Here is a 26,686-nt window from a genome sequence, read left to right on the forward strand (position 1 = left end):
AACTAACACCCTTTACTCTGAATATATTTTTAGACTGACTGTTAGAATGTATCTACCAGGAACTGCTGATGTTGCACAGCTTGAGTGTATCAGCAGAACTTTAGAAAAAGAAAGGTTTAAACAAATATGTCTCCAAGATTAATGTTTAATTTCACAGAGTGACACTCAAATCTGTAAGTCACATTATAGGAGGTTTATTGATGAAAACCAAAAATAAGAGTAATTTCTTCATTTCAGCTTGAGGATTTACAACCATTCATTTGCTGATGAATATTAATAATATAAGAGGAAGGAAGACATATTGAACAGAACGATCTCTGACAGGAGAAGGTGTCTCTACACAGGAAATATATTCTGCCACTAACTGACGTACTGTTGTACTTAAGTATGTGATCTGTCTGTTGTTTGACAGAAGTGAGGAGCAGCGATGGGTTTAACTGCAGCGACGAGGGGATTCTTTGTCTTCCTTCTCTCTGTGTCAGGTACTGAGCAGGAATATTATACTTTTTACTCAACTGCATTTATCTAACAGTTGTAGATTGATTCTTTGTTCTTACAAAACGTATAAGCTCACAGATTAGTTTTCATGTAAAAATTACACATTTCTAGTGACCAGCTTCTTACACTTGACTTTGATTATTGTAGAAATGTGTTGATTCTTAAACATTAACCCTCTATTTGTCCCAGAGTGGAGAAATAGCCAGTGATGCAGCAGCAGTTCAAAGACAGCAGCTAAAGAGAAGTAATAAAAACATTAAAGTGTGCAGTGTGTGTTTGTCATAGACGGTCCTCAGGAGTGCTCCGTGCACTCTGAAGGAATCTAAGTCTCCTTAGCAGGTAGAGTCTGCTCTGACCACCTCTTGTTTAGGTGAACTCCCAGGTACTTAGAAAGATCCACTATCTCAGTGTCATTTGTTTGTGTGTTTGTGAAAATGTGTCTTCCTGTCTTTGTTGAACTTACTAACCACCAACTCCTCACCCTGCTAACAACCACAACAATGCCCCAAACCCTTAAAGGGACAGTGTCCACCATCACAGAGAGACATAACGTTGTAGAAAAGCATTGATAGTTTTATAGTTCAGTGGTTCTTTCTCATTCTGTAATGAGTCTGTTTTACTATCTGTGATCTCTGTGTTCCTATTAAGAGTTTTCTCACCATAGTTGTTGCACACGTCTCAGTGTTTCACATTTGTCATGAGTTTCCATTCACACCACTCCACCCAAGCAGAGCAGACTGTTGTGTTCTTGTATCACATCCTTCTAGTTAAGTACATTTCCCCTTTGATGGTGATTTTTCTGAGATGCATTACCAGTAAAGTGTTTATTTTTCTGACTTTAATCAATGAATCTAAATCTAGTCTCTGATGTTCTCTGTGTTCCAGTGGTACTTGGTCAGACTGGTTATGGAGTGACTTACTCTTCTACTCAGATCTGTGCTGTAAAAGGATCAACAGTGGAAATGAAAAGCTCCTTTACATTCCCATCTACAGTTGGGAACCGTTCTACAACTGTGGAGAAAACATTTTGGTTCACAGGGTCTGAACCTGATGATCTGTCGACAGACTCAAAGTATTCTGGTCGTGTGACTCACAGTTGCAATGAGAACAAGTGCACTCTGAGAATCTCAGACTTGAGAGAGAGCGATTCAGCTGAGTACAAGTTCAGATTCATAACAAACCAAGAAGGTGGACGTTTTATTGGTTCACCTGGAGTCACTCTGACTGTCTCAGGTAAGAATTTCTCCTCCACATATGACAAATGTGAAACATGTCATTACTGTTACTGAACTATTGATGAATGTGTTTATTTAATGGGTGACAACAGTTAAAATGACATTTCTCTGTTCACTTCAGTCCTCGATGTAGAGGTTAAGAGAACATCTTTAGTATCAAGGTGGGCAGAGGTGAAGTGTCAGAGCAGTAGTCGTCTATCTGCTCGTTCCTACGTCTGGTACAAGAATGGAGTGAACATGAACAAAGACACTTATTCAATTCAACAATACTTTGAATGGGGAGACAGTGTTTCCTGTGCTGTTAAAGGATCTGAGAAGTTTCCCTCTCCTCCACAATGTGAGTTTACTTCAGTCTTCCACTAACTCAGTGTCATCTCTGAACCAACCATCAGTGTCTATGTTTCAGAAAACAACACTTCCTCTTCCTCTTCTCTTCTTTGATCTCTGCAGGACATTTATAATCCAACACCACCACCACCTCCTCTGTAGTGTTGCAGAATAAATCCTCTTGTAGTTGTGTTCTTTTAAAACCCATTTTTGTCTTTCTTCTTTTCAGGTGCCCTTTTTCCCCCTGCTACAAATTTGGACTTACCTGCGAAGCTTTCTGTCCCTCAAAGGTTCATCAGGGGACATTTCCTCCCCCTTTCAGTCATTATGATTAAATTATGATGCTGTTGGATTTTCAAAGTTTCTGGTTTCCCAGCCCTGATCGTAGAAAGTCAGGGGATGAACCCTTTTCACAGCCCGAGGCCCTGAGAAAAGACCCCCGTATTCAGGTCGTGTTCAGGTCCTTAAAACCAGAGAAGGGAAAGGGATCATTTATGAAAAATCACAAACCTGAAGAGAGTGATTCATCGGGAGTACCCACTTAAAAATTAAACAAACCGAGGGTTTAAAATGGAGAAGATTTTATTTGGGAAAAGCTCTGTGTCACAGGTACTGTAAAATCTAACTGTGTAGGTGGTTTGGTATTGTGCATTGAGTATTTAAACAGATGTAATTACTTTTTGTGGGGTTCATGTGCAGCTTTGCGGGGTGCAGGTGCCCCAGAAAAATTATCAGCCCATCAGTCTCAAACTGGGGCCCGGGCCCTCAAGTGTTTAAAGCAGCTGCACCCAGCGGGGGTGGGTCTTTAGTCGGGTTTTAAGAAAACGGAAAAATCAGGACAAGCAAACTTTCTACTTTGAAAAACAATTTTTCTCCGGGGACCCCGTGTCTGTGCTTTCAGTGGCATGGGATTCCCGCTCTCTTAAATTTCTGTGAGTTTACTTACTCTGGCGTTTTACCATACTAGACATTTGGTAACATAGGGACAGTTTTTTTGGGGGTTTTATTTCCCCGGCCCACTGTTCTTGATTTATTTTTTCCCGGGAAAAGGGGAAGAAACCCCCTTGCAAAAACTGCACAATGTCACTGTCAAGAAAAAACATCATGTTTGTTTTTTAAATTGTTTCAGTTCCATTTTAAAACTGATGCCCTTTAGTTTCAGAAAATTTCAAAAACTTCCCCGTATAAAAACATAAAAAATCTCCCAATCAATTCCGGGGTCCTTCAAATTTTTAAACCCTGTATCAGTAAATTCCTCTGGGAAAGATAGTGGGGGGAAAAGGTTCACTGCTGGACCTTTTAAGCAGTGTTTTCCCAAACCCCAGCAGCTAGCACACCTGGTCCCAAAGTAAACCAACCACTTCCCTGGGAAAGGAGGTATTTATCATTTCACTCCATCAGCTCGGGAGGACAGAGGGATCTACTACTGCAATTTGGGACAACAGTTTGTGTCTGTATTCATAGAGTCCCAGTGTAAGTAAACATCAGCAGTTTCGGGTTGTAAAGCGGATTTTAAAATTTTGGAATGTTCGTTGGAGTTCAGACGGTGATCTTTCAGTACATTTTAAAAAGGCCCGGGGGTAGCTTCTCTCTTATTCTCCTTCAGTTCCCCCAAGTTCCTCTGTATCTTTTGAGCCCCTCTGGTGAGATGTGGAGGGTATTTCAGTGGACTTGACCTTTTAGCGTGATGCAAAACCCAGCCAGCAAAATACTCCTGGTACAAGGAAAACCCCAAACACGATTTCAAGGACCCATTTGGTGTGCTGCTTTCATTTCTATCAGCTTTTAAAAACAGTGGAAAACTACTATGAAAGTTTTGAAAATTTCAATACGGATTTTCAAATTTCTTCATCTCTGTTCATAGTTTTCCCAGTGTGAGTTTTAATTAATTAATCACTTTTTTGGAAAAATTCCCAAAATATTTTAAATTTTGCCTGTTTAACTTTCAAAACTTGGCTCCTTTCGGGATGATTCCGTGACCAGTTTTAAATTTACACTTTTGTAAACTCACCACAAACACTGAGGAACATCAGAGTAACTTGCCCTGATTTCCAAATTTAGGGTCACTACCCCCAGCAGTGGAGCTTTTTCCAAATGAGCAAAAATTTTTCCCTAAATTAGGAAATAACCCCCGTTTGTTTTATAGATGATGTTGCCTAAAGGGTGTTTTTGTTCTTTTAGAAATTGGCTTTTAAACCAAAATTTTTTAAATTATGAGTTGTTTATGCCCTTTCCAAAAAAAACAAAAACTTTATGTTGGGGGTTATAAGCGGGACTGGGGGGTTTAATTTTGGTGTTTTTTCCTCAATAATCAAAAAGTTAAATTCTGGACACTTATTAGATTTTAATTGATTTATTGGGTTTTTGCGGGTAAGCTAAAGTTTAAAGTAAAAAAAATAATATAATAGTGGACGGCCCCAGGGGACTCGGGGTTTAAAGGCTCATCGCCCCAGCGGGAAAGTCCAGGTTTGAGTTCCGTCAGACCTTTTGGGTGGAGTTTGCATTTTTTCTGTGTGGGTTTTGCCCACTTTCCAAAGACTGTCTAGTGTTACCCCTACGAGGGGCTGGTGACCGGAAAAAGGGTGTACCCCACTCTCGCCGAGGGCCGGAGGGGAAAATTAGATTTCCCAAAAACCCCCTCCCCCCCTTGTGGGGTTTAAATTTTGGTATGGGAAAGGGGATTTTTTGTAGGTGTTCCTTCTTGGTGAAAAGAGGAGATTTAACTATTTGTTCCAAAAATAAAAATTCATGACTAAAAAACCCAAATTTTTTTAATTTTTGGTTCTGAAAAAACAATAGAAAATCCACTGTAACTAACAGGTTATAAAAATTTTAAAAATTTGACCCCAAATTATCAAAGACGGGAAAATTTAAAAAACCCCCATCATTGATTTTATTATGAGATCAGATCCCGAGGTTGGGGGGCCCACATGTGGAGACAAGTACTTTAAGCTGGACACTAATGTTGGTTTTCCCCAGGAAGAGGTTAAAAAAAGGTTTTGGAATCGGGTCTGTGAGGTTTTTTTAAAAACATACCCTTTTTTATAGTTGTTTTGTTTTGCTCCTTGAAAAATGTCTCATTTTACCTAAAAAAATTTTGTTTTTTTTTTAAATTCTTTTCCCAGTTTGCCCCCAAAGTTCCCTCTGTGTCAGTGAGTCCATTGGGGAGATGTGGAGGGGGGGGTTTTGTTCAGTGACTTTTGCCCTGTAGGTGAGGGCAAACCCCAGCAGCTAACTACCCCCTGGTAAAAAGGAGAATAAAAGATTCCCAAAAGCTTCAGGACCAGTTTCTTCACCATCATGACTTCAGATTTTGAAACAGAGGGATTTTATTACTGTAAAGCCCAGAACAGAAGGGGCGTCATAATTCCACCTTACACCCTTGGTTGTTTTTTTGGGGAAAATTAAATGTTAAAATCTCATTTTACTGCATCAGGGGATTATAAACAAGCACTACAGAAAAAAAAAATGGGTGATTCAAAAACCCAAAAACTTTCCCCTGTCAAAAAATTTTTTTTTTGGGAATGGTCTTTTTTCCCTTTTCGATCGCTTAAACAACCCAAATCTATTACTGAGCCCACAAAGCCCTTTCATATCAGGGTTTTGTCCATTTTAGGAAAAATTACCGAAATTATAAAATGGTCAGAGTTTAATTTTTGGTGGTGCTGGGTGCGGGATTTTTTCTTTTGATTAAGTTTTAGGTTTTGGAGGTAAAGTCTTTTTCCCTTTTTTTTATTTTCCCAATTTCCAGTAATTTTATTTTTAAAATTTTTTGGATTTATTCGCCTTTTTTCGGGGTTCCATCCAGGAAAAAGGGAAATTTCTTAAATTGTGGGACTAAAACCAAATGAACCGGGGAGGCTAAAAGAGGTGGAGAGATCAGAAAATTGTGAACAGAATGAAAATTTAAAACCACTTTACTAAACTGTAGAGGGAAAACCTGAAACCACAGAAAAAACCCGGGAAGTTTTTTTCAGTGTAAAAATATTTAAAATTTTTTTAATTCCTGATAAAAAAAAAAATTTTTTAAAATACACCCAAAATGTTTAAAAAAAAGCCCCGGCCCTTGTAAAAAAATAAATAAAGGCCCAGGGTTTTAAAAAAAGTAAAAGAGTGGAGTAGGGAGAAAAATCTTGTCAAATATCTTCTTTTTCGGGATGAAACCAAAACCCTTTCAGACAGGGACTCTTCTTTTCAAAGTAAAAGGGTTATTTAAAAAGGGAAATTAGGTGGGGGGGGTTTAAAACACGGGATGCCCCCAAATTTTGGAAAAAGGTCGAGCCCAGGTTTAAGTCCAGGTTCGGCCCCTTTCTGTTTGGGTTCATGTTCCCCCTGTGTTCTGCGTGGGTTTTTTCCAGATTTTTTCCAGCTTCCTCCACTGCCCAAAGACTGTCGTTTAGGTAATTGGTGATTTTTACTTTGACTGTGGTGTGAGTGTGAATGTTTTTTTTTGTCTCTCGGGTTTTTGCCCTGAGATAGACCTCTGCTACCCTGAGGATGAGATAACTAGAAATAGTTTACTAGACAGTGAGATGATGAGTTTTTTCCAACTCTAAATGCGAAAATTTTACATGACATGATGATTGTTTGGTAGATTTGTTGTGCAGTTTGTTTTTTTTTATATTTCTTTTTTATTTTTAAAAAAAGTTTTTCTATTTATATTTCAGTTAGTTTTACACTGTTTTTTCTTAGTTTTTTTGTGAAAATTTTAGTTCGTTTTAGCGCAACCCAAAAAATACTCACCGGGAATTTTTGGGGCCTGTCATAAAAGCAAATAAAAAAAGTTGTTAGCCATCACAATTTGTTCCCCCATTAAAATTTTGCTGAAAAACTATATTTCCCCATTTGATGGTCAGGGTTTTTTTTCTTCACCCCTTTTTGGCTCATGATGTTTTGCCTTTGGGTTTGTGTTATTTTTATATTTTTGGTTCTGAGTTATTCAGGGTCGAGAGAAAGATGAAATTTTTAAAATAAACATGTTGACAGAAAAACTCAAAATGTAGTTTTTGACATTTGTTGAGTTCCCCCCTCCTTTTCAGCAGGAGGGCGAAATATGTAAGAAGTTGGGGGATTTCGCTGGTTTAAAAAAAAGTTTTACGATAATAAAAAATTTTAAAAAATTCCTTAATGAAAAATAAGGTTTTTTTCTGATTTTGGGGTTTCTTCACAATTTAAATCATCATAATGATGAACTTTCCCCTCTTGAAAATTTAAATAAGATTTCAAACCATGGGCCCATTTCATTCTGTTTACCTTTTTTTACCCCACCCCTAAAGGGGGTGTCCCCAGTTAAGCAGGGGTATTGGGTCCCATACAGCGGCCTTTTTTGAACCCTTTTTTGTAGGGATGGTTTATCGAGGGTTTTTTTTGAAGTTTCAAAAAATGGTTAATTACCCCCAGTGGATACCGTGGTCGAGTAGGACATCAGTGGTCCTTAACATGAAGTGTAATCGAGAGGGTTGGATTCACACTTTTCATTATTGGTTTACGAATCGTTTGGGATTTGATTCGCCATGCACGTTATGTTCAGCTAAATACTGGGTTTTTATGGGTTCAAGTGACAAAATTTAAAACTTTACCAAAAAACTTCAGGACGATTTTTCCCCCTTTATGACAAACAGGGCCTGAACACAGGGGGGTTATTATGTGAAGCCCCGAACAGAAGAGGACGTCATAACTCCACCTTTCCACCCGGTTGGGGGTCCCCAGGGGAAATAAAGATTCAAAATTTCAGTTTCCCGCAAACAGAAGGTTTTAAAAAAGTCATACGAGAAAACCTCCAGTGATTGGTTTAAAACCCAAAAAAATTTACTGTCAGGGGTGTTTTTTGACGGGTTCCCTTTTTTTCTTTGGGTTGATATGAAAAAATCCAAAATCTGTTTAGGACACAAAGGCCTCATATCAGTGTTTGTTTATTTGTAGGAAAATTAGAGTAAAAAATGAATTTTCATCAGGTTAACTTTGATTTTTGCTGGTTCCTCTGTTTCTTTTGGTTTGTGGGATGGGTGAGGGGTGTTTGTTATTTAACTTTTTCCTTTTATTTTTTTGAAATTTGTATTCATCCGTCGTCTTTTTTCTTGGATTCCAAACCAGGAGAAGAAAAATCTTCATCTGTGGGGCTGGAAAACCCCAAAGAACCTGTGGAGGCTGTTTGAGGTGAAAGATCAGAGGGATGTGCCCAAAACGGGGTTTTTTAACCATATTTCTGAACTGTAGATGTTTTAACCACAAACAAAACCCGGAAGTCATTTTATTTAGTGTTAAAAAAAAATTTTTTATTAAAATTTTTAAAACCCAAAAAATAAAAAAGTTCCCGGTTTTAGTTGATTACAAATAAATAATAATAATAATAATTAAATAACTAATAATAAAACACATCAAACTCTCATCAAACTTTATCATTCATCTAAGTTTGACAAAATTTAAAAAAAGCACCGGGAAAATACTAAATTTCCTGAAGCTTTTTTAAAAAAATTGTTGGGTTTGGGTGAAATTAAAAGGGTTTGGGCCCCTGGGAAAACCCATAACTTCAAAGGGTTTTTTACAAACCCCCCCCGTGGATCTCTGTGCCCACCCGCCCCACATGACATAAATACCAAAACCTTGCAAATTTTAGTTTTAGTGTGAAAATCCATCTCTTTAAAGTGAAGTGACTTTGGATTTTGCGACGGTGATGGAAAAAGTCATCTCCTCAGTCTAAGCACCTGGCCCCAAACCCATCTCACACAGGATCGTTTAATCAATAAATTTTTAAACTCTTTTGGAAAGACCCCCAAAAACTTTAAAATGACTGAGTTTCCCCATCTCTGTGTTAAAAATTTCCCCTGTCCAAAAATATGTTCAAACGTGTGATTTAACTAGCCCAAAGTTTACACTACACACCCCTTCCGCTTCTTTCCCCAGGGCTGCTACCGAACCACCCCCGAGAAAAGCCCCCTACTCCCCCAAAGCATGGTTAAAAAACCCCCCCTTCATGTTAAACCCCCAATCTTTTTCCCCCTTCCCTCTTTCAGCCTCCCCCCCCTCCAGGGCCATTGTATCATTTAGGGCCCTCTACCAAAAGGGTTTTTTCGCAAAAAAATCCCTCGGGAAAAATAAAAGATCTTTCCCATTTAAAAACCTTTGACCCCCCCTTTTATCCCAAGGGAAATCTCAGTACTCCCACAAATTTTCCAAAAAATTAGGAAAAATTCTCATTGAGGAAATGGAAAAAATTTTGGGCAAAACACAAATTTCTTAATGAAAGTTGTATGGTTTCGATCAAATAGATCAAATTCCCCTGGGGGTTTTTCAGAAATTTAACAGAAGAAAATTAAGGATTTATTGGGCCTAAAAAAATTGGAATATGAAAAGATTTTAAAACATTTTCTTAAAGAAATTTTGAGCGGTGTGGGGATCAGGGGAAAATTTTTTTAGACCTTGGGATGGGGGGAGTTTGTGAAAATGGGTGATTTTCTGTTCAAATTTGGGGGCGTCTCCCAAAGGGGCCCGTCTTGGGCCCGAACTTATTCATAAATTTATATCAAAGATATCAAAAATGTAAAATAAAATTTTGGAAAAGGGAAAAAGGGAAAATTTAAATGAATGTCTTTTAATTTTTTGTTTTAATAGGAAAACTGTTGTTTTGGTTTTTTGGTTTAAAAAAGGGTTTGGGCTTTTTTCACCCCTTTTAGACCTGTTTATGAAATTTTTGTTTCTGCCCTTTTTTTATTTTTTTGCTTTTTTATTTTTTTTTTAAGATTTTACGAGTTTTTTTTTTTTTTTTTTTTTTTTTTTTCCCTTTGTGTTTTTTTTTTTCTCATTGTACATATTTGGGAAAGTTTAGACTTTTAAAACCCCTAAAAATTTAAAAAAAAAAACAAGTCCGTTCAACTTTTAGTCACATTTTAAAATCGAGTGATTTTTTTTTTAAGGGGGACATAGAAGTGAAAACATCCCCCGGCCTTGAGGCTAACATTTTTAAATGCCTCATGTGACCAATACTTTCACAGAGTTTTGTGCGCTGCCTGATGAGATAAAAAATTTTTTGTTGGGAAGCTTTCTCCCTGACTAAATGTCTGACCTGGTCACTTTTTTCCTGACTTACTCGTTTATGTCTTGCTCCAAGGTCGGAGAGAACTCATGTTTGTTTCCAGACAAGCAAATAGTCTCATCATTGATTTAAAATGGGATTCGTGATCATTTTGAACTTATTTTTAAGTTTAGAGCTGAAATCCATGGCTAGTTTGTTTGCATTTGGCAGGTGATGGTCAATACACAACATCATTGTGTGTATGAAGAGTTTGTGATAGTTGTTCATTAGATTCAATAGATTCGTTCAGTTGCAAAAAAATAGTGTTTCCATAGGCATAATATATTTAAATCCTTTCACCATGGAGCGTTGGTCCCAGTCATAAGGTCATAAAGTCTATTCGACAAGCCCAGGTAGCGGTGGCCGCTATTATTGGTGCTGGTATAGGCTACATAAATAAATTAGAAAAAGAAAAGGAAATGAAATGAATGTTTTATTAATTGTTTCGTTTAATAGGAAAACTGTATGTATGGTTTTGTCCAGTTCCAATATTTCCCATGTTTTCATGTACCCTGAATGCATCAGGTCAGATCGGCCAATTAGAGAACTGTAAACACAGTTTAGCCCCGCCCACCGCTATGTTTGCGTGTGAGTCAGGCAGTTTTGGAAAGTGAGCGAAGTGAACGAAAGAAAGAACAACGAGATAAATTCAATGAAACGGAGTCTACTGAAGGCAGACGAACAGTCAGCGAGTGTTTGCTAAAAAAAAAGCAACCGAAAGTGAGTTAATGATATGATAGATGTGGTAACGGCTGTTGTTTTTGCCCGTTACTGCCATTAGCCGTTAACGCTATTGGCTGTTGACTACCATTAACTCGCCGTCTAACGTTCGTGACCGTTACTACTGTTAGCCCTCAACTACCGTTAGCTCGTCTGCCAACGCTTAGCTGTTGCTCCTAACTCTGGTCGGTGTGTCTGTGTGTGCACAACTCCCCTCTCATCTATTACTGCTTTCAGCAGCAAGGTAAAGGCACGATCCATGAACGATGTGTTTATTAGTTTATTTTTTTTGTGTAGAACCCGTTGTGGCACCGGGTGCCAGAGCCGTTTTGTGCCTGTGCCCCGCCGAACACAGAGATCGGTGAGCATGATTATTGGTCTTAATGAATTATTTTGTTTTATTTTACAATTGAACTGGTTCATGATTGTATTATAGAGTGTAGACGTTAAAACAGTTACAAGAAGCAGTTTAACCAAGTAACTGTCATGGTAACTGTTGCCATGGTGACTGTGAATGACAAACTGTACCAAGTAACTGATGATATTTCTCTGACCCTGTCTGTTGACAGGTCAGTTTTTTTTTTTTTTTTTTGATTGTTTTGTGTTGTTTGTTTTTGTTCTTTTGGATTTTGTTTTGCCTGTTCCAATGGAGGGAAGTGAAGTGAAGTGAAGTGAAGCGATGGCGAGCCACCCACTTGATCTGGAGTGAAGTGAACCCTAGATATTCTGTGGTCACTGGACAGGTCCAGCTACACTCTCTGGTGTGGTAGGCCCAACACCTGGGACACCCTCACACACAGCCCTGTCACATAATTCCCTACCCTCAATTCCCCAAACTTACATTTTCTCAATCCCTGGAACACAGAACTTGCACCCACCTTTTGACTTTTTCTTGGACATTGAACTTGTCCTGAGATTGGAAAGATTTGGCTGTTGTGTAGGATAATCCTCCTCAAAATGAATGGTGTGTGATGTATTTTAATTGATATTTTGTTTGTTTCTTTTTTTTCTTTGGTTTATTGAAACTGTTACATTGAAACTGAAATTTGAAATTTAAACATAGAATTCAGGTTAATAGGGTGCACCAAAATTAGAATATTTAGCTTAATTAGATAACCAAATGATATTATTGTATATATCTATTTAACTGTTTTGGTTTGTCAGAGAATTTTGTTTGTCTTGTTGTAACGTATTTATTTATTTATCTATTTATCTGTTTATTCTGTTCTAATCAATTCTGGCATTACTTCTATATTTAAACTTTGCCTCCCCGAGTCTCATTCTCACATTCCTGTGAATGCTCCAGTAGTCGAACCTATCTCATCTCCTAATCCATAAATCTTTTTTTAAAGTGTTACACTTGCACCCCCTGGTGGTATGGAGCTGTATAGCTACAGAGGCACACTATGTCCAAAAAAGCCAACCAGCGAATGTACTTTCTTCGGAAGCTCAAGCACATAAACATTGACTCCAAGTTCATGGAAATGTTTTATTCTTGTTTTATTAAATATGTCCTGACATTTGCTTTTATCTGCTGGTTTGGGTAAATCAACCTCAAAAACTGGATAAATTCCTCCACTACAGGGCCAGGCATTGGGTCATCGTGGCTGAGGAGGGACATGATCACTGAGTCATCAGCAAACTTTACAATGCGGCGTTTCTCTTGAAAGCTCTGGCATGCATCAGTATATAAGACAAATAGGAGAGGCAAGAGAACGCCGAGCGCCGGTGGAGGAGAAGAGAACATCAGACAGAACGCCATTGGCCCTGACCCGTTGTGATCTGACAGTTAAAAAATCCAACAGCCAGTAGTAGGGTTCCGCATTTGCAAATTTGTTTTACACATTTGTGGATCAAAATACACATTTGCAAATAGTTTTGCTACAATAATGGCCCCATATCTGGCTGAGAGAAGGTGGTCAAAAAGTTTATTGAACAGAGATGTGCCAATTGAGGACGCATTGATATTGACATTGTGGGAAAATGGAGGAGATGAAGGAATATGAAACGACAGAGCACACTCAGATTTAATTTTTAATGTTCTGCCGCATACTTGACACAAGTGTCAAGATTAGTCCAATGCTGAATTACTCTGAGACGCAGCATCACAAGATACTCCCTCAGTATCACATTGTATAAAGCAGCTGTAATTGGACAACCTTAGAGCACAAATGGTTATTCAGACATTTCATGGAGGCCAGTACAGCCAGTCAATGCACATGTTTACAGAGGTCATCTCCTGTGACCGCAACGACCACATGTGAGCTGATCTGACGCCAACACAGTTGAACTGTGTCCTTGTTGATCTCACTGTCCTGTTCCCTTATCACATTCACTTTGTCCCCCTCCGTTTTTGTTAGTGTCTGTCAGGTTCTATGGAAACTGGTCTTAGTGTTACTTGTTTCTGGACCAGTACTCATCTGCCCTCACAGATGCCGGCATGCACATTCATCTGGCTCCTGATTGGCTAATAGGATACTTCCGTAAGGGCTGTGCACTGATGGAGCATCTGTGTGTTAATCACAGCAGTACAGTGAGGCAGAGAAGGCCCTGGAGCAGGTTTTGAAGTTGGATGAGCTCTGTAAGGAAGCATCCAGGAAACTGTTGACCTGCCGGGTCAAAACAACTCACGGTGAGGAGCTTCACAAGTGACTCGATGGCTCAAATTTATCAAAGTCTGAAATCAGTTTCATGTGTAAAACCTACACACAAAACCAACAACTAAAAACCTAAAAGTCTTTCCTCTTCCTTCTCAGCTGGGAAGTGTCCTCCTTTAGAGTATTTTGAAGTCATATACTGACTTTTTAAAGTTTTTTTCTTCTGCTTTATCAAGCGGCTTTGAGGAAGAGCAGAGTAAACGGCTGCTTGAGAAGTTCACCATGGTTCAGGCTGTCATCACCTCATCTGAGGACTAAACAACTAAATGCACTATCACTTCTGTCCACAGTGTGGCGCTGTTCAACTGCAGAAACATGCTGAGAATAAGGTAGCTACATAACTCATTCATCAGGCATTATTAAACACATGGCCAGACACATATGAAATTATTAAAACATAAAATTAACAAATAGGAAATGTTGTAAAGGAACAAAAAGCTGGAGTCCCACTTTACACTTGTAGCCATGTCATACAGCTTTCCCCCAAACACTGTCCTACACACAGGACGCTGATAGTAGAACAGCACTACACAGGCAGAGCCCAAACACAACATGACTCATAGTCATAACAGACAAGTGCAGCAAAAACTACATCTTCACTGGTAGTAATTATTGGGATATTGTTATTTTTTAGCAGTCAGTCTAGGAGAGCATTCAGGGCTCATATATCAGTCAGTTTATCTGGTTCAGATACAAAAATACATTCCAGTCTCTAAATATTTAATATTAATAAATAAATAAGTGCAGTGTATTATTAGTGCCCTGTTGTTATACTGCTTGTTTGTTCTTATTATTACTTTTCCTCTACCTCCTTTTTCCGTCCCTTAGAGTTATATATCAAAATGTTGGTTTGATCGGGATCGGTGTGCTAATACTTGCTACAAAATATGAATGTTTCGTAACATAAGTCTTTTAAAGGTCTATTGCTCAGGCATGCTTTCACCTAGAGACTTCATGTAAACTTTGAACTGTAGACACAAGCCTTGTGTATTGATGTGTTAATCTACGTTTTGATAGTTTTTGATCCATCACTGTTCAATGACCATGATCTTTTTGCACAGAATCCAGAGCCAGAGTGGACGATTCATCACTTAGAGTGAAGACAGCTGTCTGAAATTGCTTGAAACCGTTCTCTTTCCACACTTGTCCCGATCACAATCTATACTCCAGACACGATTTTTTTCCACAGTTGTAGACAAACTTGTTGTGTCTCTCAAAATGTGCTCGGCAAAGCAGTGAGACGTACAGAATTTAAACTGCGAGTCTCTGTTCGCGGTCACGTCCCTGTCTGTTCTCCATTGACTGCCATGCAAAGATTTCCTTAAACTCCAAATATTTCAAAACTCCAAAATATTTACTTCAGAAAGACAAGAAACATATCAACGTCTTCAGGAAGGTCTTATGACGCCCACGGTCTGTGTGTTTTTCTAATAGGAGCTACCGTTTTGACACAGTGAGCCCAAATGTGCGACCAGCACAGAGGGAGATAATCCACCTCTTCTCTGTGTCCCGACCCAGTGCGCTTCTGTCGTCATTGACAACCATGTTGGGTTGCCACAGCAACCCTGACCCACAGGCCTGGGCCACAGCTGAGACCAATTCATTAATCAGGGACTCCTCTTTTGTCTCTGCTGTTAATACAGCTGATCCCTGTGTCCCACACATTTATGTTACAACAACACACACCAGCACACACTACACAGGTAACTTTGTGTTATTACAGTTACACACACACAGAGTTGTAGAACGCACACACACATGCACGTTTAAGCACGCATTACTTTGTCACACACAGGCTAATTGTGCTAACCATAAGCTAAATGTGGGAAACTGTGCTAAATGTGGGTTAACTCTGCTAACTGCAGGCTAACTGTGCTGAATGTAGGCTAACTGTGCTAAATGCCATAAAACAAACAATGAGTATATTATAAATGTCATTAGCAACAACTCAACTTATAGTCATGCAGTGTTTCAACAAGTTACAGATACACACAGTTAAAACATTATATATACGCAGCACAATATTGATGGTGTAAGATACTGTACGATACATCATTTCTCATTACAGGATGTAAATAAAGACACACATGGTTGTATGTATCACCCATAACCTCCATGTTTCTTTGTTGTTTCTGAAATGATGAACATCGTAGGATTATACATGTGATCACCTTCACCTGAGCTACACATCAGTACTACTCAGCTTCCCTGTACATTAGTGGCTTTGTGTTTCCATGGTGACAAGTTTGGTGAGATTGAAAGCATCATAATTCTTCATGAACTCTTCTGAGCCTTCGTCAACTTGAAGAATGTCAACATGGCTGCCAGAGCTCTGGAGAACCTGCAGGTGAGTGATCGCTCACTGTCATCAGCCGTCAGTATTGTCTTGTGTCTCCATAGATATTATGTACATGTAACGGGCGTGCATTGTCTTTAAACCAGGTTGGATGCGCCTCAATTAACCCATATAAGTTCTGCGTTGTGTTCTATGTTGTGAGGAATGAAGAAAGGACTCTGACCACAATCAGCTGCTGGTTGCTCTTTAATGAAGGCAGGATAGAAGATTTATCTGTACAACAGAAAAACACACACGGCTCTGTGACATGCAGTCTCCACACAGCACACAAGTCTCAAGCCCCTGTGGGCAGAGAAACATACAGGAAACCATGTAGACTTTCATGTGGAATATGTCTACTTCAACTTGCAAAAAGTCAGTTTACAAAGTTCATATTCATTTGACCCATGAACTGCATGTTCGCAGCCTAAAACCCAACATTTATACATGCATGAAATAAAGTTTGCATTGTCCAAAAACCGAAATAAATGTTCAAAAATGACGAGCAAAATAATACAACACTTCCTCTCAGCTGGTCTGGGGCGAACTGAGAGACGCACCGTAATGACGACACAAGGCTGCGACTTCTTAAAGAGACAGTACAGGTATTAACACTGGTCTGAATACAACATCCAGGCATACATATAGGCAATAAAACACACCTAAAACATATAAGAAACAATACTCATCAGGATTTGATGACATTTCAAAGGTAAAAGTAAAGATATCATTTCAACCTGGTTACATAAAGTTGGATCAGGTGTTGTGTGTCCTCCTGTTCAGGGTGTGGAGCTGGGAAGCAGCAGGCTGGTAATGAGGTACCCAGATGGTTGGATCCAGTGGACCCTGCCCTCGACACAAATGACCAACAACAACCTCGACTCCAACTCTGGAGAGACTCAGTCTGGTTCAGCTGCCTCAGAGTATCTTCATTAATATGTGTCAGATAGCACGTGGATTAATGTAGTTGATTAAATTTATATATCTATCGAAAAAAACAGCTTTTTAGAATGAATTATGATCACTGGTGATCCATCCAAGGTACCTACACCGAAGTGTTAATACACTTAGTTTTGTATTTACTGTATTGCAGACGTTTGATAGTCCTTCAAGCTGTGGACGGTGGATCCTTAAGGAATCATTTGGAAACTTTGAGCCATATGTCAATCAACTGTATCAGTCACTCCCATTGGTCGTCAAAGATGAGATTAGTTCAACTTGGTAACGCCCACTTCTCTTCCTCAAAGTTTTCTTTCTCCTGTCGTCATCAAACCTCTGAGAATTTCATGGCCTCTGGTCGACACTTTGATGAAAGTCTGTTATTTTGAAGACAAACTTTGAACCTAGAAGAACTAATTTCAACAGCAACCACTTTCTGAGTTCATATAAGAAGCAGCATTATAGGAGAAGTGACTGGAACATAGAAACTAACACCCTTTACTCTGAATGTATTTTTAGACTGACTGTTAGAATGTATCTACCAGGAACTGCTGATGTTGCACAGCTTGAGTGTATCAGCAGAACTTTAGAAAAAGAAAGGTTTAAGCAAATATGTCTCCGAGATTCACTTTTAATTTCACAGAGTGACACTCAATTTTATAATGATCAAGTCTATAAGTCACATCATAGGAGGTTTATTGATGAAAAACAGAAGTAAGAATCATGTCTTCATTTCAGCTTGAGGATTTACAGTCATTACTTTGCAGATGCATAATAATGATGTAAAGAGGAAGGAAGATATGTTTAACAGAACGGTCTCCGACAGAAGAAGGTGTCTCTACACAGGAAATATATTCTGCCACTAACTGATGTACTGTTGTATTTAAGTATGTGATCTGTCTGCTGTTTGACAGACGTGAGGAGCAGCGATGGGTTTAACTGCAGCGACGAGGGGATTCTTTGTCTTCCTTCTCTCTGTGTCAGGTACTGAGCAGGAATATTATACTTTTTACTCAACTACATTTATCTAACAGGTGTAGATTGATTATTTTTTCTTACAAAACATATAAGCTCACAGATGAGTTTTCATGTAAAAATGACACATTTCTAGTGACTAGCTACTTATTCTTGACTTTGATTGTTGTAGAAATGTGTTAATTGTTAAACATTAACCCTCTATTTGTCCCAGAGTGGAGAAATAGTCAGTGATGCAGCAGCAGTTTAAAGACAGCAGCTAAAGAGAAGTAATAACTGTCCCCGTGTAGCACATCCCCTTTTTAATGCACTACATGTGTTATTGGGGAAAAAACAACAACAAAAACAACACAACTATACATAAAGGACAAGTGGATGTGCCACATGCACTCTGGGGTGTTTGGGGGTGGGGGTGGGGTGTAGCCAGGGGTGTTGGGGGCTGCAAGCTGGTCCCCCGTGGGTCCGGGGAGACTCGGGACATCCCTATATTCAGTTCAAGTAAATTCAAAATGCCACTCCCATCCCGTCCTCCTCAACCCTTCCTTTATATTGTTATCATCATATTATTATTGCTATTATTATGCTACTATTATTATTATATCTTTGTCAATGCTGTCACCTTCCAGTTCACACTGCATCTGTCTGTCCATGTCACTGTCTTGAGTCATAGCACAAAAAAATTAAATAAAGACAAGTAATAGAAACATTAAATAAGTGCAAGTATTTGAAAATAAGTCAATAAATCCAACAGAAATGTCATGTATAAATGAATAGATGAACTTGATTGTACAGCCTCACAGCTGGAAGGAAGAAGGGACCTGTGGTAACGTGATGCAGTAATAGTACCGTGAAGGGAGTGGTGCTTGTTTTCATCTCTCACCACCTCCACTGGCTCAAGGGTTCAAACCAAAGCAGAGCCGGCCTTCTTCACCGGTCTGTTCAGTCTCTTCTTGTCTGAGATGTTGCTGCTCCACTAACCACTTCACAAAAGTGGTTCTTTCTCATTCTGTAATGAGTCTGTTTTACTATCTGTGATCTCTGTGTTCCTGTTAGAGAGTTTTCTCACCATAGTTGTTGCACACGTCTCAGTGTTTCACATTTGTCATTAGTTTCCATTCACACCACTCCGCCCAAGCAGAGCAGACTGTTGTGTTCATGTATCACATCCTTCTAGTTAAGTACATTTCCCCTTTGATGGTGATTTTTCTAAGATGCATTACCAGTAAAGTGTTTATTTTTCTGACTTTAATCAATGAATCTAAATCTAGTCTCTGATGTTCTCTGTGTTCCAGTGGTACTTGGTCAGACTGGTTATAGAGTGACTTACTCTTCTACTCAGATCTGTGCTGTAAAAGGATCAACAGTGGAAATAAACAGCTCCTTCACATACCCATATAAAGTTGGGAACCGTTCTACAACTGTGGAGAAAACATTTTGGTTCACAGGGTCTGAAATTAGAGGGTCTGAACGTGATGATCTGTCGACAGACTCAAAGTTTTCTGGTCGTGTGACTCACAGTTGCAGTCAGAAAAAGTGCACTCTGAGAATCTCAGACTTGAGAGAGATCGATTCAGCTGAGTACAAGTTCATATTCATAACAAACCAAGAAGGTGGACGTTTTACTGGTTCACCTGGAGTCACTCTGACTGTCTCAGGTAAGAATTTCTCCTCCACATATGTCAAACGTGAAACATGTCATTACTGTTACTGAACGATTGATGAATGTGTTTATTTAATGGGTGACAACAGTTAAAATGTTATATCTCTGTTCACTTCAGTTCACTGTGTAGAGGTTAAAACATATTCAGGATCAAGCTGGGCAGAGGTGAAGTGTCAGAGCAGTAGTCGTCTATCTGCTCTTTCCTACGTCTGGTACAAGAATGGAGTGAACATGAACAAAGACACTTATTCAGTTCAACAATACTTTGATGATGGAGACAGTGTTTCCTGTGCTGTTAAAGGATCCGAGAAGTTTCCCTCTCCTCCACAATGTGAGTTTACTTCAATCTTCCACTAACTCAGTGTCATCTCTGAACCAACCATCAGTGTCTATGTTTCAGAAAACCACACTTCCTCTTCCTCTTCTCTTCTTTGATCTCTGCAGGACATTTATGGTCCAACACCACCACCACCTCCTCTGTAGTGTTGCAGAATAAATCCTCTTGTAGTTGTGTTCTTTAAAACATTTTCTTCTTCTTCTTTCAGGTGTCCTTCATCAAACCTGTAACAAAGTGACTTACACTGACAGAAGCATCTGTGCCATCAAAGGTTCATCAGTGGACATTTCCTCCACATACAGTCATCATTATTATTCTGTTGAGTCAAAGTTCTGGTTCCGTCCTGATCGTAGTCGTCAGAGGATGAATCCCTCACAGCCTGAGGACCTGAGTAAAGACTCCCAGTATTCAGGTCGTGTTCAGGTCCTTGAACCAGATACAGGAAGATCCACTCTGAGAATCACTAACCTGACAGAGAGTGATTCATCTGAGTATCACTTCAAATTCAAGACACCACGGTTTGAATGGAGAAGTGTTTTACCTGGAACAACTCTGACTGTCACAGGTACTGATGAACTCTAACTGTGTAGGTGGATGTATCTGTGCATTGAGTATTTAAACAGATGTGACATTACTGTTGTGTTGTCATGTGCAGCTCTGCAGGTGCAGGTGACCAGAATAATATCAGTCCATCAGTCTCAAACTGAGGCAGAGCTCAAGTGTCTCAGCAGCTGCAGTCCAGCTGGTCGTCTTTACGTCTGGTTCAAGAACCAACAGAGAATCAGGACACAGCAAACTTCTACTTTGACAGACAACTTTTCTCCTGGAGACTCCGTCTCCTGTGCTTTCAGTGGACATGAGGATTACCGCTCTCCTTCAGTCTGTGAGTTTACTTCACTCTGTCTGTCATACCTCTACTAGACACTGTATCATACTGGACAGTTATTTTGGGTGTTTTACTTTTACTTTTTGTTTACTTTTACTTTTACACTGATCTTCATATATTTCTGTAAAGGAAGTAACCTTGCACAACCTGCACAATGTCACTGTCAAGATTAACATCATGTTTTCTTTAAAGTGTTTCAGTTCCACTTTAACTGACGTTGATCAGCTTCAGAAACTTCAGAAGCATCACGTTACAACAACATAATAATCTCCATCTACCTTCAGATGCTCCAAAGCTTCCCTCTGTGTCAGTGAGTCCATCTGGTGAGATAGTGGAGGGTAGTTCAGTGACTCTGACCTGCAGCAGTGATGCTAACCCAGCAGCTAACTACACCTGGTACAAGGAGAATGAAGACTCACCAAAAGCTTCAGGACAGATCTTCACCATCACTGATATCAGACCTGAACACAGAGGGAGTTATTACTGTGAAGCCCACAACAGAATAGGACGTCATAACTCCACCTTACACCTGGTTGGTGTCACAGGTAAATAAAGATTCAAATATCAGTTCATGGCATCAGAGATTATCAACAAGTCACTACAGAGAAAACCTCCAGTGATTGTAAAACAACAACATCTACTGTCAGGATGTTTTTAGACGGTTCATTTTTTCTTTGCTTGATCTGAACAATCAACTCTGTTAGTGACACAAAGACCTCATATCAGTGTTTGTTCATTTGTAGGAAAATTACCAGTAAAACTGAATGTCATCAGGTTAACTTTGATGGTGCTGGTTCCTCTGCTTCTTTTGATTCTGTGTATGAGGTGAGTGTGTTTGTTATTTAACTTTACTATTCATTTATTTTGAAATTTGTAATTCATCCGTTGTCTTATTTCTTGGATTCCATCCAGGAAGAAGAAACTCTTCAGCTGTGGGACTGAACCCAATGAACCTGTGGAGGCTGTAGAGGTGAAAGAGATCAGAGCATGTGACCAGAACTGATTATTAACCATATGCTGAACTGTAGATGTGAACCACAGAACAAAGCAGGAAGTCTTTATCAGTGTAAAAATATTTCTATTAATTTAAATACAAAAGGTAAATGTCGGTCAGTCCTGATTACAAAATAATATTATTAATAATAATAAAAATAATAAAAGAACAACAGTGTTAAAGAGAATGTCCTCTTTTTGTAGATGCTGTGAAACTAGAGACATTCCTCTTCTGATCCAAGTTATTACCACTCTGACTTATCACAGTGTATAAGGGACATGTAAACAGAAAACAGTTTCCATATCAACCAGTGACTGTTTCAGAGCTCATCTAAGTGATGACAACTTTAAAAATGCACCAGGAAAATACTATTAAATACCTGCAAGCTTTAAATAAATCTGTTGGTTGGGTGATTAAAGGTTGGCCTCTAGAAACCCATCAACTTCAGGTCTCTTTACAACCCAGTGCATCTCTCTGCAAACTGCTGCACATAGACATAAATACAAAACCTTGCAAATGTAATTCAATGTGAAAATCCATCTCTTTAAAGTTAAGTGACTGGCATTGTGCGACGCTGATGGAATCAGTCATCTCCTCAGTCTAAGCACCTGGCCTCACTCACTCTCACACAGGATCAATTTAATCAATAACTTTAATCTCTTCTGGAACAGACCAAATCACTTTAAAAGTGACTGAGTCCACATCTCTGTGTTAACATCCACTGCCCAACATACTGTTTAAAACGTGTGCATAACTAGCCATGTTTACACTACACCACCCCTTCCTGTTTCTTCTTAGTCTGCTACAGAACCACCCCTGAGAACAGCACCCCCTACTGCCCACCCATGGTATCACCCCCCACTTCACTGTTACCCTCCAATACTTCTCCTTCATCTGCAGCCTCCCACATCCAGACCATTGTATCATTTAGACTCCTCTCACCAAAAGATGTTCTGCAAAAAACTCGTCAGTAAACATAAATGATCTTTCCCACATCACAACCTCTGACCCCCCTTTCATCCAAGACATCTCAGTACTCCCACAATTCTCCAAAATATTAGGAAAAGCTTCTCATTAAACCGACTGGATAAATTCTTGGACAAACACAAATTTCTTAATGAAAGCTGATATGGTTTCAGATCAAACAGATCAACATCTCTGGCATTAACAGAGTCAACAGAAGAAATTACGAATTCATTGGACTTAAAACAATTGGAATATGAATAGATTTTAAAACATTTTCTCACATGAAATTAGAGCGGTGTGGTATCAGGGGAAAGGTATTAGACTGGATGAGGAGTTTTTGAAGATGGGTGATTACTGTTCAACATGGTGGCGTCTCCCAAGGGTCAGTCTTGGGACCCAACTTATTCATACTTTATATCAAAGATATCAAAGTGTCAAATAAATAAATTAGGAAAAGAAAGGGAAATGAATTGAATGTCTTATTAATTGTTTCGTTTAATAGGAAAACTGTATGTATGGTTTTGTCAAGTTCCAATGTTTCCCATGTTTTTATGTACCCTGAATGCATCAGGTCAGATCGGCCAATTAGAGAACTGTAAACACAGTTTAGCCCCACCTACCGCTATGTTTGCGTGTGAGTCAGGCAGTTTTGGAAAGTGAGCGAAGTGAACGAAAGAAAGAACAACGAGATAAATTCAATGAAACGGAGTCTACTGAAGGCAGTCAAACAGTCAGCGAGTGTTTGCTAAAAAAAAAGCAACCGAAAGTGAGTTAATGATGTGTTAACGGCTGTTGTTTTTACCCGTTACTGCCATTAGCCGTTAACGCTATTGGCTGTTGACTACCATTAACTCGCCGTCTAACGTTCGTGGCCGTTACTACTGTTAGCCCTCAACTACCGTTAGCTCGTCTGCCAACGCTTAGCTGTTGCTCCTAACTGTGGTCGGTGTGTCTGTGTGTGCACAACTCCCCTCTCATTTATTACTGCTTTCAGCAGCAAGGTAAAGGCACGATCCATGAACGATGTGTTTATTAGTTTATTTTTTTGTGTAGAACCCGTTTAGGCACCGGGTGCCAGAGCCGTTTTGTGCCTGCGCCCCGCCGAACAAAGAGATCGGTGAGCATGATTATTGGTCTTAATGAATTATTTTGTTTTATTTTACAATTAAAATAAATTTAAGGGTGCACCCAAATTAGAATATTTAGCTTAATTAGATAACCAAATGATATTATTGTATATATCTATTCAATTGTTTTGGTTTGCCATAGAATTTTGTTTGTCTTGTTGTAACGTATTTATTTATTTATCTGTCTATCTATTTATCTGTTTATTCTGTTCTAATCAATTCTGGCATTACTTTTATATTTAAACTTTGCCTACCGAGTCTCATTCTCACATTCCTGAGAGTGCTCCAGTAGTCGAACCGAGTAGTCAAATTCATAAATCTTGGTATTACACTTGCACCCCCTGGTGGTATGGAGCTGTATAGCTACGGAGGCACACTATGCGCATTTGCAAAAAATTCCCAATCTAGAGGACGGATAAATTAAGTAAGCATTTCCAAATTTACTTTACACATTTGTGGATTTGGTTACACATCTGTGAATTGTTATTTTTTACACATTTGTGGATCGGGTCAAGTCAAGTCAAGAGATATTTATTGTCCCCGGGGGGCAATTTGTAGTGCAGCCATCAGCAAAAAAACAATAATAAAAAAAAAAGCACAACATCGACACAACGATGACATGAAGCTAATAATAAAAAGAGTGACAATGGAATACATAACAAGAAATGGATGACATGGATGACATGGGACAACAACACGGGACAACAACACAATTTAACAACTGAACAAAGTGCAACAGTGCCACACTGGATAAAAACAAAGAGTTAAAGTGACCACAGTGCTATCAGTGGTTAAGAAGTCACCCAGGATTTTTTTAAATCTGTCAGTCCTGCATCTCGGCACATGAAATCTGCATCTGGATGGAAGCAGTTTAAATTCAGGTGCTAAGGGATGGCTAGGGTCAGACAGGGTGAGTTTCGCTTTGTTCAGGGCCCTAGTTCTGTACAAGAGAGAGATGTCTTTTAGTGGAGTGCCAACAATGTTACTGCACACTCACTGCACACTATGTCCTGGAGTCTGTTACGGTTTTTGAGGTTGAGGTACCCAAACCAGCAGATAAAAGCAAATGTCAGGACAGATTTAATAAAACAAGAATAAAACATTTCCATGAACTTGGAGTTAATGTTTATGTTCCTGAGCTTCCGAAGAAAGTACATGTGCTAGTTGGCTTTTTTTGGACACGGCATCAACCTAATACTCAAAGGACGGCCTGTCATCAATTACTGTTCCCAGTATCCATACTGCTGGACAGACTCTACAGCTTGTTCATTGATCGCCCAGGGGAACAGTGGCTGGGCAGGCCCTTTCCTTGAAATCAATGATCATTTCCTTTGTTTTTGAAACACTGACGGTGAGAAGGGGCGACTTGCACCACTGGATAAATTCCTCCACTACAGGGCCAGCCTTGGGTCATCGTGGCTGAGGAGGGACACGATCACTGAGCCCATCACTAATTTACAATGCAGCGTTTCTCCTGAAAGCTCTGGCATGCATCAGTATATAAGAACAAATAGGAGAGGCCAAGGAGAACGCTCCCTGAGGAGCCCCGGGTGGAGGAGAAGAGAACATCAGACAGAACCCCATTGGCCCTGACCCGTTGTGATCTGACAGTTAAAAAATCCAACAGCCAGTAGTAGGTTCCGCATTTGCAAATTTGTTTACACATTTTGGATCAAAATACACATTTGCAAATAGTTTTGCTACAATAATGGCCCCATATGTGGCTGAGAAAAGGGTGGTCAAATAGTTTATTGAACAGAGATTTTGCCAATTGAGGACGCAATTGATATTGACATTTTTTGGGGAAAATGGAGGAGATGAAGGAATATGAAACGACAGAGCACACTCAGATTTAATTTTTAATGTTCTGCCGCATACTTGACACAAGTGCCCAGATTAGTCCAATGCTGAATTACTCTGAGACGCAGCATCACAAGATACTCCCTCAGTATCACATTGTTTAAAGCAGCTGTAATTGGACGACCTTAGAGCACAAATGGGTATTCAGACGTTTAATGGAGGCCAGTTACAGCCAGTCAATGCACATGTTTACAGAGGTCATCTCCTGTGACCGCAACGACCACATGTGAACTGATCTAACGCCAGCACAGTTGAACTATGTCCTTGTTGATCTCACTGTCCTGTTCTCTTATCACATTCACTTTGTCCCCCTCCATTTGTGTCTGTGTCTGTCAGGTTCTATGGAGACTGGTCTTAGTGTTACTTGTTTCTGGACCAGTACTCATCTGTCATCAGTTTCATGTGTACACCTACACACAAAACCAACAACTAAAAACCTAAAAGTCTTACCTCTCCCTTCTCAGCTGGGAAGTGTCCTCCTTTAGAGTATTTTGAGCTCATATCTGACTTTTTAAAGTTTTTAGTTCTGCTTTAGGAGGTGGCTTTGAGGAAGAGCAGAGTTAACGGCTGCTTGAGAAGTTCACCACGGTTCAGGCTGTCATCACCTCATCTGAGGACTAAAGAGCTAAATGCATTATCACTTCTGTCCACAGTGTGACGCTGTTCAGCTGCAGAAACACGCTGCGAATAAGTCAACTCATTCATCAGGCATTATTAAACACATGGCCAGACACATATGAAATTAATAAAACATAAAATTAACAAATAGGAAATGTTGTAAAGGAACAAAAAGCTGCAGTCTCACTTTACACTTGTAGCCATGTCATACAGCTTTCCCCCAAACACTGTCCTACACACAGGACGCTGATAAGAAAGAACAGCACTACACAGGCAGAGCCCACACACAACATGACCCATAGTCATAACAACAAGTGCTGCAAAAACTACAATCTTCACTGGTAGTAATTATTGGGATATTGTTATTTTTAGCAGTCAGTCTAGGAGAGCATTCAGGCTCATATATCATCAGTTAATGTGGTTCAGACACAAAAATACATTCCAGTCTCTAAATATTTAATATTAATAAATAAATAAGTGC

At 39.3% G+C, this 26,686-nt stretch overlaps 1 protein-coding gene across 1 annotated transcript in view; it reads left to right on the forward strand.

Annotated features, from left to right (window-relative positions):
* Positions 1-422: 422 nt before the first annotated feature.
* Positions 423-26,686, forward strand: part of LOC125003513 (B-cell receptor CD22-like) — a 36,170-nt gene continuing 9,906 nt past the window's right edge. The window contains exons 1-4 of the mRNA XM_047577489.1: positions 423-482; positions 17,697-17,766; positions 19,050-19,412; positions 19,536-19,748. Of these exons, the coding sequence (XP_047433445.1) occupies positions 17,712-17,766; positions 19,050-19,412; positions 19,536-19,748 (631 nt within the window). The 5' untranslated portion in view covers positions 423-482; positions 17,697-17,711. The remainder of the gene's footprint in view (positions 483-17,696; positions 17,767-19,049; positions 19,413-19,535; positions 19,749-26,686) is intronic.

The sequence above is a fragment of the Mugil cephalus genome, chromosome 2, assembly GCF_022458985.1.
Source record: "Mugil cephalus isolate CIBA_MC_2020 chromosome 2, CIBA_Mcephalus_1.1, whole genome shotgun sequence".
Classification (NCBI taxonomy): domain Eukaryota; kingdom Metazoa; phylum Chordata; class Actinopteri; order Mugiliformes; family Mugilidae; genus Mugil; species Mugil cephalus.